General features: G+C 41.1%; 1 protein-coding gene across 3 annotated transcripts in view; it reads left to right on the top strand.

Moving 5' to 3' along the window:
* Positions 1-7,564, top strand: part of clip2 (CAP-GLY domain containing linker protein 2) — a 135,421-nt gene extending 127,857 nt beyond the window's left edge. For 2 of the 3 annotated variants that reach the window (XM_060912137.1, XM_060912136.1), the window contains 2 exons: positions 93-155; positions 3,639-4,499. In XM_060912137.1, coding sequence (XP_060768120.1) covers positions 93-155; positions 3,639-3,650 — 75 coding nt within the window. In that variant the 3' untranslated portion in view covers positions 3,651-4,499. Of the gene's footprint in view, positions 1-92; positions 156-3,638; positions 4,500-7,477 lie in introns of those variants that run through there. The other variant, XR_009651807.1, reaches the window with a different exon arrangement.
* The last annotated feature ends 10,355 nt before the right edge of the window (positions 7,565-17,919 follow it).

Genomic DNA, 17,919 nt, shown 5'->3' with positions numbered 1-17,919 from the left:
GCACATGTATCTGTATTCGGATTTAAACCCACAGTGGGTGTGGCCTAAATGGAAGGGTTTTGGGTTTTTTTATGATATGCATCTTTTAACAGGCATACAGCAGTGCAAATTCAGCGAATGGGATCCATCAACAAGACGCTACCTTCGCGGATGAGGTTCATGCTCACACCAAATAAATATCTGTTCTCCAACCCCAAATCAGAAAAAGTTGGGACAGTTTGGAAAATGCAAATTAAAAAAAAAAGAGAGAGCAGTGATTTTCTAAATTTACTTTGACTTGTATTTCATTGCAGACAGGACTGTGAATCCAAGATAGTTCGTGTCGTGTTTGTCTGGTCAACTTCATTTCATTTGTTAATATGCATCCATTCCTGTGTTTCAACAAAGCAACTCATTCCAAAAAAAAAAACAAAAACGAACAATGGGACGGGGCAGTTTAGGGCTAGTTATGAGGTAAAACAATTAAACAATGGTGTCAGCAGGTGATTGTCATCATGATTTGGTACAAAATCAGTATCCAGGAAAGGCCGAGTCTTTGAGGAGCAAAGATGGGCTGAGGATCTCCAGTTCGTCAACAGATGCGTGAGAAAATGATTGCCTTGTTTAAAAACAGTGTTGCTCAAAGAAAGATACGAAGGGATTTGGATATTTCACTGTCTACGGTGCATAACATCATTAAACGATTCAAGGAATTTCAGTGTGTAAAGGGCAAGGGCTCAAGCCTAAGCTGAACACCCGCGATCTCGGATCCCTCAGACGGCACTGCATCAAGAACCGTCATTCATCTAGAGCTGATAGAACCACATGGGCTTCGGATTACTTTGGCAAACCTTCGTCAGGCACGACAATACGGAGTTACATCCACAAATGCCAGTTAAAACTTTACTGTGCAAAAAGGAAGCCTTATGTTAACTGTGTCCAGAAGCCCCGTCGACTTTTCTGAGCTCGGAGGCATCTGGGATGGACCAGCACACAGTGGAAATGTGTATTGTGGTCAGACGAATCAGTATTCCAGACCTTTTTTGTAAGAAATGGAGCAACAAGTCCAAAAGCCAGGGTGTGTCATGGTATGGGGTTGGGTCAGCACCCTTGGCAAAGATAAATTCTGTGTTGGAGCATTAATGCAGAAAAGTACAGTGGTGCTTGAAAGTTTGTGAACCCTTTAGAGTTTTCTATATTTTTGCATAAATATGACCTAAAACAACATCAGATTTTCACACAAGTCGTAAAAGTAGATAAAGAGAACCCAGTTAAACAAATGAGACAAAAATATTATACTTGGTCATTTATTTATTGAGGAAAATGATCCAATATTACATATCTGTGAGTGGCAAAAGTATGTGAACCTCTAGGATTAGCAGTTAATTTGAAGGTGAAATTAGAGTCAGGTGTTTTCAATCAATGGGATGACAATCAGGTGTGAGTGGGCACCCTGTTTTATTGAAAGAACAGGGATCTATCAAAGTCTGATCTTCACAACACATGGTTGTGGAAGTGTATCATGGCACGAAAAAAGGAGATTCCTGAGGACCTCAGAAAAAGCGTTGTTGACGCTCATCAGGCTGGAAAAGGTTACAAAACCATCTCTAAAGAGTTTGGACTCCACCAATCCACAGTCAGACAGATTGTGTACAAATGGAGGAAATTCAAGGCCATTGTTACCCTCCCCAGGAGTGGTTGACCAGCAAAGATCACTCCAAGAGCAAGGCATGTAATAGTCGGCGAGGTCACAAAGGACCACATGGTAACTTGTAAGCAACTGAAGGCCTCTCTCACATTGGTTAATGTTCCTGAGTCCGCCATCAGGAGAACACTGAACAACAATGGTGTGCATGGCAGGGTTGCAAGGAGAAAGCCACTGCTCTCCAAAAGTAACATTGCTGCTCGTCTGCAGTTTGCTAAAGATCACGTGGACAAGCCAGAAGGCTATTGGAAAAATGTTTTGTGGACAGATGAGACCAAAATAGAACTTTTTGGTTTAAATGAGAAGCGTTATGTTTGGAGAAAGGAAAACGCTGCATTCCAGCATAAGAACCTTATCCCATCTGTGAAACATGGTGGTGGTAGTATCATGGTTTGGGCCTGTTTTGCTGCATCTGGGCCAGGACGGCTTGCCATCATTGATGGAACAATGAATTCTGAATTATACCAGCGAATTCTAAAGGAAAATGTCAGAACATCTGTCCATGAACTGAATCTCAAGAGAAGGTGGGTCATGCAGCAAGACAACGACCCTAAGCACACAAGTCGTTCTACCAAAGAATGATTAAATTAGAATAAAGTTAATGTTTTGGAATGGCCAAGTCAAAGTCCTGACCTTAATCCAATGGAAATGTTGTGGAAGGACCTGAAGCGAGCAGTTCATGTGAGGAAACCCACCAACATCCCAGAGTTGAAGCTGTTCTGTACGGAGGAATGGGCTAAAATTCCTCCAAGCCGGTGTGCAGGACTGATCAACAGTTACCGCAAACGTTTAGTTGCAGTTATTGCTGCACAAGGGGGTCACACCAGATACTGAAAGCAAAGGTTCACATACTTTTGCCACTCACAGATATGTAATATTGGATCATTTTCCTCAATACATAAATGACCAAGTATAATATTTTTGTCTCATTTGTTTAACTGGGTTCTCTTTATCCACTTTTAGGACTTGTGTGAAAATCTGATATTGTTTTAGGTCATATTTATGCAGAAATATAGAAAATTCTAAAGGGTTCACAAACTTTCAAGCACCACTGTACATTGAGATTTTGGAACATCAAGCCGACATCTTTTCCAGGGAGATTTCAGCAAGACCGTGCAAAACCGCATTCTGCTTACATTACAAAGGCGTGGCTGTGGAAGAAGAGGGTGCCTGTCCAGTCTGTTCTCAATAGAGAACGTGTAGCGAATTTTGAAATGAACACTACGACAATGACGACTTTGTACTGTCGTACACCTTAAGACCTGTTTGCAGGAAGAATGGGACAAAATGACACCTGAAACACTCCATCGCTTGGCGTCTTCAGTCCCTAAAGCCTCGGTCACAACCGGCCGTACGTGCTCCTACGGCCGGTCTATGTGCAAGAAACGCATGGAGGGCACGCGTGCGATGTGCTGATTTTCAAGCCGTAGACCGACCGCAGAGGTTCTTTGTCATGTCAGACAAACTCTACGGGCGCTTACGTTTTTTTCAGGTCGCAAGACAAACTTACGGCCAACGTGCGTCTTTCTCCACGAACAAAAAAAACGCAGCGATTTGGGAAACGTCAAAAATCGCACGGCCAGAAAATCGTACGTCCGGTTGTGACCTAGGCTTAAGTGTTGCGAGAAGGAATGGCAACATTCGAAAGTGGTAAATGCTTCACTGTCCCGACTTTTCTTTTCTTTTTTTAAATGTATCGCAAGAATCAAAATTCATGAGGTAAACCGTCAAATAATGTGCTGTTGTACCGTATTGTTCTGAGTGCAATACAGGTCAAAGGTTATTGACAAATCGTTGCTTTCGGTTTCAGTCTGAACTTCAACATACCGTCCCAACTTTTTCTGATTCAGGGTTGTGCTTTCTTCATGACTTCTTCTTTTTTCTAATCTTTTAATTTGATGCCTTGTTACAACTCTGATGCTGATGTATCTTTTATATTTGTGTATCTGTTCAGGGACAGCACTGATGATCGGGGTCGTTGAAGCAACTCTCGACCATTTTAGGGAAAAATCACGGAGGTACGCTGCAAAAAAAAAAAGCCCCCGAGATGTCTGATGCTTAGACCTTGGACTAACGCCTCATTGGACAGCTTTGCATTCTTTTCAGAGTTAGCACCAAGCCAACGAACAAAACTGCGACCACTTAGCAAATGTGTATGTAAAACAATGTGAGATGCTATTTAAACAAAAACAAAGCATTATCTTTGAAGCGGTACGTTACGGTCGTGGTTTTAAACTCAGACCACCGGTCCACCTTGTACACTACCTCCAGTATGGACAGTTAATCCAAGAGAAGTAAGAAAAAGCAGCGGTCTTGATGCTCGAGACTTCCGTTAAGCTAAGCACTGTAGACCGATTGGCCAGGATGCAGTTTAGTAAACCTTTTGGCCTGGATTTATACTTTAATTTATTTGCCTTTTATGCTATTGGAGTTAGACGGAGCGGCCATCTTGATTTTTGCCTTGAAAGACTTGCTCCCCTTAGCCTCTGTAGTGAATGTCTGAGTAAAGGAGACGGGATTATTTCACTCGGGCTTGTTCTCGTTTTTCTTTGTCCTTATGTACTGTATGAATGCCACAGTGTTCAGCCACCTACCAGTATCCATCCTCTATAACCCAGTAAACAGTGCACCATTTTAAGGATGCCAGCATTTCAAACGAATGGGACTCCTACACCGCTGTATTCCTGTAAAAGACTTGAGAAATCAAACGCTCAGACTTATTATTCAGCCTAGTACTGTGTTTATGCTGTACAGTATATTTATGTGTCGAAATACCGTCCGAGGTGAATTTAGGCTTTAAAGGAGCAGTCCACCGTACTTCCATAATGAAACATGCTCTTCTCTGAATTGAGACGAGCTGCTCCGTACCTCTCCGAGCTTTGCGCGACCTCCCAGTCAGTCAGACGCGCTGTCACTCCTGTTAGCAATGTAGCTAGGCTCAGTATGGCCAATGGTATTTTTCGGGGCTGTAGTTAGATGCGACCAAACTCTTCCGCGTTTTTCCTGTTTACATAGGTTTATATGACCAGTGATATGAAACAAGTTCAGTTACACAAATTGAAACGTAGCGATTTTCTATGCTATGGAAAGTCCGCACTATAATGACAGGCGTACTAACACCTTCGACAGCTCATTGATACCTTCACTGTGTCGCTGGTGATGTCACTGGTCATATAAACCTATGTAAACAGGAAAAACGCGGAAGAGTTTGGTCGCATCTAACTACAGCCCCAAAAAATACCATTGGATATACTGAGCCTAGCTACATTGCTAACAGGAGTGACAGCGCGTCTGACTGACTGGGAGGTCGCGCAAAGCTCGGAGAGGTACGGATCAGCTCGTCTCAATTCAGATAAGAGCATATTTCATTATGGAAGTACGGTGGACTGTTCCTTTAAACGTACGCCGTCTAATTCAACGACAACAATAATCCCTATTTCCGATTTTCTACAAGCAAGCACATTATGGTTTGAACGTGAGCAGGTCAGTTTGAGAAATGATATCCGCCCTGTTATAATGATTAGCTCAGTAATGGTTTGAATCTTTCTATCAGGGTGAATATTATGGGATCAAGACAAAGGGATTTCATATCGGCTAAAACGATAGGGCTGGCCCCAAGTTTTGCAAAACTCAAGCTTCAAGTCGTTGGACTCGGATGTTCTTTTATGCTGTTAAGAAAACGATTTACTCCCTTGGCTCTAGCTGTAACCGTCCCCGGGATTCAATCATTAAACCTAAATAAAACAAAACTTGTGCACTGTGGTGTTTTTTGTTTTGCTTTGTTTTTCCATGCATCATTTCATTCCATTTCTTTTACAGCTCTGATTGTAATACGAATATTGATATGTTAAATAAATCGATGTTGATGTTGATATTGACACGACGGTAAGTGGTTTGAACAGGTAACCTGAATGCTGAATGACCCTTGTTGTCAAGTTTAAGTTTCATTTCGGTAAAAACGCAGGTATCAATCAGTGCTAACTATATACAAGATGAATAACTACGACAACTCTTTTGAATTCTCAAATCTGATTGGTCCAAACGTGTTTTGTCTATAAGGGTTGATATTAGGGGGCGGCACGGTGGTGTAGTGGTTAGCGCTGTCGCCTCACGGCAAGAAGGTCCGGGTTCGAGCCCCGTGTCCGTGTGGGTTTCCTCCGGGTGCTCCGGTTTCCCCCACAGTCCAAAGACATGCAGGTTAGGTTAACTGGTGACTCTAAATTGAGCGTAGGTGTGAATGTGAGTGTGAATGGTTGTCTGTGTCTATGTGTCAGCCCTGTGATGACCTGGCGACTTGTCCAGGGTGTACCCCGCCTTTCGCCCGTAGTCAGCTGGGATAGGCTCCAGCTTGCCTGCGACCCTGTAGGACAGGATAAAGCGGCTAGAGATAACGGATGGGTTGATATTAGTGCACTTGTTAATTAAAGCGCCATGTAATCCAGTACAAAGAAAAACATCTCATCTCATCTCATTATCTCTAGCCGCTTTATCCTTCTACAGGGTCGCAGGCAAGCTGGAGCCTATCCCAGCTGACTACGGGTGAAAGGCGGGGTACACCCTGGACAAGTCGCCAGCCGGGTCATCACAGGGCTGACACATAGACACAGACAACCATTCACACTCACATTCACACCTACGGTCAATTTAGACTCACCAGTTAACCTAACCTGCATGTCTTTGGACTGTGGGGGAAACCGGAGCACCCGGAGGAAACCCACGCGGACACGGGGAGAACATGCAAACTCCACACAGAAAGGCCCTCGCCGGCCCCGGGGCTCGAACCCAGGACCTTCTTGCTGTGAGGCGACAGCGCTAACCACTACACCACCGTCCTGCCCCTTTATTTATTTATATTGACACAAATTTTTATACTAATTTTGTGCAAGAGAACGCACATTCAGTTGTTCATGCGTCATGTTCAGGAACAAACTAACGTTAACGGTGCTAAAATGCCTGCAGAGAACGCTGCTAGGATTGTCCGCTTTGCTTATACAGACTTCTCGTGCAGTGGGAAAAAATGCACTGCTATGTGTTCCATATATAGAAGAACTATCGAGGAGACGACGGGGACGACCTCGAACTTCAATCGTCGTTTGGCAAGACTCCACCCAGAGAAGGAAGTGACACACTGTGTTCATTGCCCTGTTGATAGTGGGCGGGGTTTGCTTGCTGAGCGATGAACTAGCTAGTGTTAACCCGCTCTCATGTTATTTGCCCTGTTGATAGTGGGCGGGGCTTGCTGAGCGATGAACAAGCCTTTTATCTGTAGCCTGTTAACTAAAATGTGGCAGTCGAGCAGGAACGTCAGTCCAACACGGCAGCAGAGACGCTTTCACATAAAGGCAGCAACAGCCGCCGTCAAATGGTGCGACTGGAGTCTTGTTCTCGGACTCGACTCGAAATTTTCTTTCATGACTTGGACTTGAACACCGGCGACTCGAGACTGGACTCGGATTCGAAGTTTAGTGACTTGACTACAACGCTGCCATAACTGTAAAGTGTAATAATTTTGTTCTTTTACAAAGAAAAATAGAACTAACTTGTTTCACAGATGTTCCACAAAATTAATTGTAACTATAAATGGATCAAAAATGTGTCAAGTTGTTTTGTAATTAATAAAACTTTATAATCATTGACAAGTTGCTGGAAATGGATCACCTTTGGAGTGGTTACACTAACTCTGCTTTCAAAAGAAAGCAGTAGCTGAATAATAGCATTTCTAAAAACCGAGGTTTCTTATTATCCTTGATTCTTTTTTTTTTTTTTTGACATAACCTTTGTTCTAATTTACAGCACATCTGGCAGTGAGGACTCCTACAGGAAGCGGCAGGAAGCAGCATCTTTATATTTATACTTCAGCCTAATGGTTATACATCATTCTCGCTCATAATTCAGATATAAAGAGAAAAATAACCACAAGAAATGTTTGTTTTATTGGAGTAAGTCCTGGTCTGGAAAATTACAGTATGTAACATGGGTACAGTATATTGGGCTGATCGGGCTGTTGTTCACTCTGGTGATGGTTGATTTTGGGTTTTATGCCATAAGCTGGATGATTTATCTGTAACTCGTATGCAAAATACATAATTATAATCATTTGCAAATGAACGGTAGTCCTGTTCCAGATTCCGAATGAGCTTGGTCACATTTTAGTTGGAGGCTACTAACTGGGATTGTTTCGTATCATTTGGTGGTATTGTGAAATATCAAATTGTTGACGATTCACTTGGTATCGCCAAATACCAAAATTGTATCATAATGTGTGAAAGCCTATGGTTTACTATTATTATTATTAGGGATGCGCTGATATCTGAACTACTTTCGATGCACTATCTTGATGTCGATCAACACAAATTTATGATGTAGAAATTATAATTACATCACTTGAATTAGCAGTACAGATACTTGTGTATAACATTTGAGAAACTGGCAAAATGTGGCTGTGGTATAAGAAGAATAAAACACTTAAGGGTGTGCTCTTATTAAATCTGAAATTTTCATACTTGTGATTAAGGATGCCCTGATATGTTTTATCTGATATACATAATCCATCCATTATCCGTAACCGCTTATCCTGTATAGGGTCGTGGAGCCTATCCCAGCTGACTATGGGCGAGAGGCGGGGTACACCCTGGACAAGTCACCAGATCATCACAGTGATATACATCATATAACTTGTTTTTTTTTTAATCTATCTATATAAATTACCATTTGTTGTAATCATTTGCAAATGAACGGTAGTCCTGTTCCAGATTCCGAATGAGCTTGGTCACATTTTAGTTGGAGGCTACTAACTGGGATTGTTTCGTATCATTTGGTGGTATTGTGAAATATCAAATCGTTGACGATTCACTTGGTATCGTCAAATACCAAAATTGTATCATAATGTGTGAAAGCCTATGGTTTACACCCTTATTATTATTATTATTATTATTATTATTATTATTATTAGGGATGCGCTGATATCTGAACTACTTTCGATGCACGATCTTGATGTCGATCAACACAAATTTATGATGTAGAAATTATAACTACATCACTTGAATTAGCAGTACAGATACTTGTGTATAACATTTGAGAAACTGGCAAAATGTGGCTGTGGCATAAGAAGAATAAAACACTTAAGGGTGTGCGCTTATTAAATCTGAAATTTTCATACTTGTGATTAAGGATGCCCTGATATCTGTTTTATCTGATCCATCATCCATCCATTATCTGTAACCGCTTATGCTGTACAGGGTCGCGGGCAAGCTGGAGCCTATCCCAGCTGACTATGGGCAAGAGGCGGGATACACCCTGGACAAGTCGCCAGATCATCACAGTGATATACATCATATAACTTGTTTTTTTTTTTAATCTATCTATATAAATTACCATTTGTTGTTGGGAGAACCCGTTGTTAATGTTGCCTCTTTTCAGAGCCCCAGTGTCCCCATTTCGACGATTACAGTCCTGAGCTCAGAATGAATCTGCGGAGTTTCAAATGTTCTACCCATGTCTGTGCGGGTTTCATCTGGGTTCTTTGGCTTCCTAACAAAAACCACTGAATATAGTCGGGGTCAATTCTTTCACAGACACCCCTTTTCAACCAACTCGAAGAGGTTCTTGAACCGGTACCGTTCAGGATTCTTTGAACCTTGGTGCCATCTAGCAAACCAGCGCACGTTTTCACCGGTTTTGAGCAGAACCGTTGTAATCAAGGATGCGTCATGGATGGATGGTGTAATACAGTCTACAACAGGAATAAACAGTAGTAGCAAGATGGCGGTGCACGTTGATTGACTACCTCTGAGCTTGTGTTTTGTTATTGCACATATATGTTTAAAGTCCATTTTCCTTTTCTGTTGCGTTCTCCATTGCTTTTTTTCCTATGCAAACTAAAGACGTGCCCCCTGATGTCACTGTTTGCGCTGGAAAAACCAGCTATATCTTGGTTCCAGCTGGGAACCAACTTTTCAGGTTCCGGACCAGTTTAATTTTGATTGAAATGATTTGAACGGTTTCAAGTCCGAACGGAACCCATTCCCTGTTGGTCGAACAGGGGTACCAGTGTTTGTTATCGGCTCTGGATCCAACGTGAAGCTGACCAGGATAAAAATTCATTAAGAAAGTCAATTTGGGTGGCACGGTTGTGCACTGTTGCCTCACAGCAAGCAGTGAGCCTTTGTCTGCGGAGTTCGCACTTTCTCCTCGTGCCTGCGTGGGTTTCCTCCGGTTTCCTTCCATAGTCCAAAAACATGCATTTTTGTCAAGGAACAACTCTAAATCGCCTGTGAGTGTGAATGTCATATCTGTCTGGCTACTTGTCAATAGATTGGCAATTTTTGGTTGAGAGCATCCATCCATCCATCCATCCATCCATCCATCCATCATCTCTAGCCGCTTATCCTGTTCTACAGGGTCACAGGCAAGCTGGAGCCTATCCCAGCTGAGTATGGGTGAGAGCTGGGGTACACCCTGGACAAGTCGCCAGGTCATCACAGGGCTGACACACAGAGACAAACAACCATTCACACCTACAGTCAATTTAGAGTCACCAGTTAACCTAACCTGCATGTCTTTGGACTGTAGGGAAAACCGGAGCACCCGAATGAAACCCATGCAGACACGGGGAGAACATGCAAACTCCGCACAGAAAGACCCTCGCCGGCCGCGAACCCAGGACCTTGTTGCTATGAGGTGACAGTGCTAACCACTACACCACCTGAGAGCATTTCAACCAAAAATAACTGGCAACCGGGCAGCATGGTGGTGTAGTGGTTAGCGCTGTCGCCTCACAGCAAGAAGGTCCGGGTTCGAGCCCCGTGTCTCCCTGTGTCCGTGTGGGTTTCCTCCGAGTGCTCCGCTTTCCCCCACAGTCCAAAGATATTCAGGTTAGGTTAACTGGTGACTCTAAATTGACCGTAGGTGTGAATGGTTGTCTGTGTCTATGTGTCAGCCCTGTGATGACCTGGCGACTTGTCCAGGGTGTACCCCGCCTTTCGTCCGTAGTCAACTGGGATTGGCTCCGGGTCACCCGCAACCTATGATGGATGGATGGACGTGGGTTTCCTCACAATCCAAAGACATGCAGGTTAGGTTAATATGGGATGGTCTTGGGCTGAGGTGCCCTTGAGCAAGGCACCTAACTCCCAGAGAGGAAATTTCACAAGTGTGTGATGAATAAAAGTTTCTTTCTTGTTGAAGGATGAACATGGATCTATCCTTCTTAGAAATGCTCAAGTGTCAAAGTGCACTTGAGGAAAGGAAGGGGGGGGGGAGAGTTACACTACAGTTCAAAAGTTTGGGGTCACTTTGAAATGTCCTTATTTTTGAAAGAAAAGCACTGTTCTTTTCAGTGAAGATCACTTTAAACTAATCAGAAATCCACTCTATACATTGCTAATGTGGTAAATGACTATTCTAGCTGCAAATGTCTGGTTTTTGGTGCAATATCTCCATAGGTGTATAGAGGCCCATTTCCAGCAACTCTCACTCCAGTGTTCTAATGGTACAATGTGTTTGCTCATTGCCTCAGAAGGCTAATGGATGATTAGAAAACCCTTGTACAATCATGTTAGCACAGCTGAAAACAGTTGAGCTCTTTAGAGAAGCTATAAAACTGACCTTCCTTTGAGCAGATTGAGTTTCTGGAGCATCACATTAATTTGTGGGGTCGATTAAATGCTCAAAATGGCCAGAAAAATGTCTTGACTATATTTTCTATTCATTTTACAACTTATGGTGGGAAATAAAAGTGTGACTTTTCATGGAAAACACAAAATTTGTCTGGGTGACCCCAAACTTTTGAACGGTAGTGTAGTTAATGCAGTGCCAAGTTACCATAACTTCATCATAAGTATGGTAAAATACTAAAATTACACTGAGTTTAAGTTATTGTTTTATCAACTTTCATAATATTATGTATTTTAAGAAACAGTGAAAAATAAGAAATAAGAAAATCTTCAATTTTATTGCTCAATGTGAAACATAGTATCAAATAACTGTATCTTTAGTCTATAATTTGGAAATTGGAACAGGTCTTGACAACCCAACTTCAATATTTCTTTAACATTCCAATCCAGAGAAAACAGTCTGATGAATTTGGACCAGCAATTCAAGCATCTCCCATAATCCCATTTCAGTTTTACCTTTCAGCATCAATCGAACACACACTACTGTTCAAAAGTTTGGGGTCACTTTGAAATGTCCTTATTTTTGAAAGAAAAGCACTGTTCTTTTCAATGAAGATCACTTTAAACTAATCAGAAATCCACTCTATACATTGCTAATGTGGTAAATGACTATTCTCGCTGCAAATGTGTGGTTTTTGGTGCAATATCTCCATAGGTGTATAGAGGCCCATTTCCAGCAACTCTCACTCCAGTGTTCTAATGGTACAATGTGTTTGCTCATTGCCTCAGAAGGCTAATGGATGATTAGAAAACCCTTGTACAATCATGTTAGCACAGCTGAAAACAGTTTAGCTCTTTAGAGAAGCTAGAAAACTCGGCGCGAACAACTCAGGAAGTGCGTAAACCAGGAAGTCCTTCTGAGTTACATGTTGATCCTGGGATTGAGATGCTGGCCTCTTCTGCCCCTCGGACCTGCTTGATCCATCCTGGTGCCCTGTGTCTGGTCGGAGTTTTACCGCACCGCTCCTGTGAAGGACGGCCCCATGAGGACAGTTGAGGGTTATACCTGTTAAAACTGTTAATGTTATAGTCATGCTGTCTGTTGTTGCCCAAATGACGATGGGTTCCCTTTTGAGTCCGGTTCCTCTCGAGGTTTCTTCCTCATGTCGTCTGAGGGAGTTTTTCCTCGCCACCGTCGCCACAGGCTTGCTCATTGGGGATAGATTAGGGATAAAATTAGCTCATGTCTTAAGTCGTTCAAATTCTGTAAAGCTGCTTTGCGACAATGTTTATTGTTAAAAGCGCTATAGAAATAAACTTGACTTGATAAAACTGACCTTCCTTTGAGCAGATTGAGTTTCTGGAGCATCACATTAATTTGTGGGGTCGATTAAATGCTCAAAACGGCCAGAAAAATGTCTCGACTATATTTTCTATTCATTTTACAACTTATGGTGGGAAATAAAAGTGTGACTTTTCATGGAAAACACAAAATTTGTCTGGGTGACCCCAAACTTTTGAACGGTAGTGTAGTTAATGCAGTGCCAAGTTACTGTAACTTCATCATAAGTATGGTAAAATACTAAAATTACACTATGGGTTTAAGTTGTTTTATCAACTTTCATAATATTATGTATTTTAAGAAACAGTGAAAAATAAGAAAATCTTCAATTTTATTGCTCAATGTGAAACATAGTATCAAATAACTGTATCTTTAGTCTATAATTTGGAAATTGGAACAGGTCTTGACAACCCAACTTCAATATTTCTTAAACATTCCAATCCAGAGAAAACAGTCTGATGAATTTGGACCAGCAATTCAAGCATCTCCCATAATCCCATTTCAGCTTTACCTTTCAGCATCAATCGAACACACAAAAGTTTGGGGTCACTTTGAAATGTCGTTATTTTTGAAAGAAAAGCACTGTTCTTTTCAATGAAGATCACTTTAAACTAATCAGAAATCCACTCTATACATTGCTAATGTGGTAAATGACTATTCTAGCTGCAAATGTCTGGTTTTTGGTGCAATATCTCCATAGGTGTATAGAGGCCCATTTCCAGCAACTCTCACTCCAGTGTTCTAATGGTACAATGTGTTTGCTCATTGCCTCAGAAGGCTAATGGATGATTAGAAAACCCTTGTACAATCATGTTAGCACAGCTGAAAACAGTTGAGCTCTTTAGAGAAGCTAGAAAACTTGGCGCGAACAACTCAGGAAGTGCGTAAACCAGGAAGTCCTGAGTTACATGTTGATCCTGGGATTGAGATGCTGGCCTCTTCTGCCCCTCGGACCTGCTTGATCCATCCTGGTGCCCTGTGTCTGGTCGGAGTTTGATCGCACCGCTCCTGTGAAGGACGGCCCCATGAGGACAGTTCAGGGTTATACCTGTTAAAACTGTTAATATTATAGTCAGGCTGTCTGTTGTTGCCCAAATGACGATGGGTTCCCTTTTGAGTCTGGTTCCTCTCGAGGTTTCTTCCTCATGTCGTCTGAGGGAGTTTTTCCTCGCCACCGTCGCCACAGGCTCGCTCATTGGGGATAGATTAGGGATAAAATTAGCTCATGTCTTAAGTCGTTCAAATTCTGTAAATCTGCTTTGCGACAATGTTTATTGTTAAAAGCGCTATAGAAATAAACTTGACTTGATAAAACTGACCTTCCTTTGAGCAGATTGAGTTTCTGGAGCATCACATTAATTTGTGGGGTCGATTAAATGCTCAAAACGGCCAGAAAAATGTCTTGACTATATTTTCTATTCATTTTACAACTTATGGTGGGAAATAAAAGTGTGACTTTTCATGGAAAACACAAAATTGTCTGGGTGACCCCAAACTTTTGAATGGTAGTGTAGTTAATGCAGTGCCAAGTTACCGTAACTTCATCATAAGTATGGTAAAATACTAAAATTACACTATGAGTTTAAGTTATTGTTTTATCAACTTTCATAATATTATGTATTTTAAGAAACAGTGAAAAATAAGAAATAAGAAAATCTTCAATTTTATTGCTCAATGTGAAACATAGTATCAAATAACTGTATCTTTAGTCTATAATTTGGAAATTGGAACAGGTCTTGACAACCCAACTTCAATATTTCTTAAACATTCCAATCCAGAGAAAACAGTCTGATGAATTTGGACCAGCAATTCAAGCATCTCCCATAATCCCATTTCAGCTTTACCTTTCAGCATCAATCGAACACACACTACTGTTCAAAAGTTTGGGGTCACTTTGAAATGTCCTTATTTTTGAAAGAAAAGCACTGTTCTTTTCAATGAAGATCACTTTAAACTAATCAGAAATGCACTCTATACATTGCTAATGTGGTAAATGACTATTCTAGCTGCAAATGTCTGGTTTTTGGTGCAATATCTCCATAGGTGTATAGAGGCCCATTTCCAGCAACTCTCACTCCAGTGTTCTAATGGTACAATGTGTTTGCTCATTGCCTCAGAAGGCTAATGGATGATTAGAAAACCCTTGTACAATCATGTTAGCACAGCTGAAAACAGTTTAGCTCTTTAGAGAAGCTAGAAAACTCGGCGCGAACAACTCAGGAAGTGCGTAAACCAGGAAGTCCTTCTGAGTTACATGTTGATCCTGGGATTGAGATGCTGGCCTCTTCTGCCCCTCGGACCTGCTTGATCCATCCTGGTGCCCTGTGTCTGGTCGGAGTTTTACCGCACCGCTCCTGTGAAGGACGGCCCTATGAGGACAGTTCAGGGTTATACCTGTTAAAACTGTTAATATTATAGTCAGGCTGTCTGTTGTTGCCCAAATGACGATGGGTTCCCTTTTGAGTCCGGTTCCTCTCGAGGTTTCTTCGTCATGTCGTCTGAGGGAGTTTTTCCTCGCCACCGTCGCCACAGGCTCGCTCATTGGGGATAGATTAGGGATAAAATTAGCTCATGTCTTAAGTCGTTCAAATTCTGTAAAGCTGCTTTGCGACAATGTTTATTGTTAAAAGCGCTATAGAAATAAACTTGACTTGATAAAACTGACCTTCCTTTGAGCAGATTGAGTTTCTGGAGCATCACATTAATTTGTGGGGTCGATTAAATGCTCAAAACGGCCAGAAAAATGTCTTGACTATATTTTCTATTCATTTTACAACTTATGGTGGGAAATAAAAGTGAGACTTTTCATGGAAAACACAAAATTGTCTGGGTGACCCCAAACTTTTGAACGGTAGTGTAGTTAATGCAGTGCCAAGTTACTGTAACTTCATCATAAGTATGGTAAAATACTAAAATTACACTATGGGTTTAAGTTATTGTTTTATCAACTTTCATAATATTATGTATTTTAAGAAACAGTGAAAAATAAGAAATAAGAAAATCTTCAATTTTATTGCTCAATGTGAAACATAGTATCAAATAACTGTATCTTTAATCTATAATTTGGAAATTGGAACAGGTCTTGACAACCCAACTTCAATATTTCTTTAACATTCCAATCCAGAGAAAACAGTCTTATGAATTTGGACCAGCAATTCAAGCATCTCCCATAATCCCATTTCAGCTTTACCTTTCAGCATCAATCGAACACACACTACCGTTCAAAAGTTTGGGGTCACTTTGAAATGTCGTTATTTTTGAAAGAAAAGCACTGTTCTTTTCAATGAAGATCACTTTAAACTAATCAGAAATGCACTCTATACATTGCTAATGTGGTAAATGACTATTCTAGCTGCAAATGTCTGGTTTTTGGTGCAATATCTCCATAGGTGTATAGAGGCCCATTTCCAGCAACTCTCACTCCAGTGTTCTAATGGTACAATGTGTTTGCTCATTGCCTCAGAAGGCTAATGGATGATTAGAAAACCCTTGTACAATCATGTTAGCACAGCTGAAAACAGTTTAGCTCTTTAGAGAAGCTAGAAAACTCGGCGCGAACAACTCAGGAAGTGCGTAAACCAGGAAGTCCTTCTGAGTTACATGTTGATCCTGGGATTGAGATGCTGGCCTCTTCTGCCCCTCGGACCTGCTTGATCCATCCTGGTGCCCTGTGTCTGGTCGGAGTTTTACCGCACCGCTCCTGTGAAGGACGGCCCTATGAGGACAGTTCAGGGTTATACCTGTTAAAACTGTTAATATTATAGTCAGGCTGTCTGTTGTTGCCCAAATGACGATGGGTTCCCTTTTGAGTCCGGTTCCTCTCGAGGTTTCTTCGTCATGTCGTCTGAGGGAGTTTTTCCTCGCCACCGTCGCCACAGGCTCGCTCATTGGGGATAGATTAGGGATAAAATTAGCTCATGTCTTAAGTCGTTCAAATTCTGTAAAGCTGCTTTGCGACAATGTTTATTGTTTAAAGCGCTATACAAATAAACTTGACTTGATAAAACTGACCTTCCTTTGAGCAGATTGAGTTTCTGGAGCATCAAATTAATTTGTGGGCTCGATTAAATGCTCAAAACGGCCAGAAAAATGTCTTGACTGTATTTTCTATTCATTTTACAACTTATGGTGGGAAATAAAAGTGAGACTTTTCATGGAAAACACAAAATTTGTCTGGGTGACCCCAAACTTTTGAACGGTAGTGTAGTTAATGCAGTGCCAAGTTACCGTAACTTCATCATAAGTATGGTAAAATACTAAAATTACACTATGGGTTTAAGTTATTGTTTTATCAACTTTCATAATATTATGTATTTTAAGAAACAGTGAAAAATAAGAAATAAGAAAATCTTCAATTTTATTGCTCAATGTGAAACATAGTATCAAATAACTGTATCTTTAGTCTATAATTTGGAAATTGGAACAGGTCTTGACAACCCAACTTCAATATTTCTTAAACATTCCAATCCAGAGAAAACAGTCTGATGAATTTGGACCAGCAATTCAAGCATCTCCCATAATCCCATTTCAGCTTTACCTTTCAGCATCAATCGAACACACACTACCGTTCAAAAGTTTGGGGTCACTTTGAAATGTCCTTATTTTTGAAAGAAAAGCACTGTTCTTTTCAATGAAGATCACTTTAAACTAATCAGAAATCCACTCTATACATTGCTAATGTGGTAAAAGACTATTCTAGCTGCAAATGTGTGGTTTTTGGTGCAATATCTCCATAGGTGTATAGAGGCCCATTTCCAGCAACTCTCACTCCAGTGTTCTAATGGTACAATGTGTTTGCTCATTGCCTCAGAAGGCTAATGGATGATTAGAAAACCCTTGTACAATCATGTTAGCACAGCTGAAAACAGTTGAGCTCTTTAGAGAAGCTATAAAACTGACCTTCCTTTGAGCAGATTGAGTTTCTGGAGCATCACATTAATTTGTGGGGTCGATTAAATGCTCAAAACGGCCAGAAAAATGTCTCGACTATATTTTCTATTCATTTTACAACTTATGGTGGTAAATAAAAGTGAGACTTTTCATGGAAAACACAAAATTTGTCTGGGTGACCCCAAACTTTTGAACGGTAGTGTATTTATTATTATTATTTATTTATTTATTTATTTATTTATTTTTTTAAACTATCTTTTTTTTTTTTTTTTTTTAATCCCCCTCCCTACACCCACCCACAGATGGCTCTTTAATCCTGTATGTAAATCACAGCCAATGGATGCGGGTGTTGAGCTGGGCTGGGATTAGCAGAGGCGAATGAGTTTCAA

Source organism: Neoarius graeffei, chromosome 28, assembly GCF_027579695.1.
Source record: "Neoarius graeffei isolate fNeoGra1 chromosome 28, fNeoGra1.pri, whole genome shotgun sequence".
In the NCBI taxonomy this organism is placed as follows: domain Eukaryota; kingdom Metazoa; phylum Chordata; class Actinopteri; order Siluriformes; family Ariidae; genus Neoarius; species Neoarius graeffei.
The sequence above is the reverse complement of the archived record's forward strand: the minus strand, read 5'-3'. Positions and strand labels throughout refer to the sequence as shown.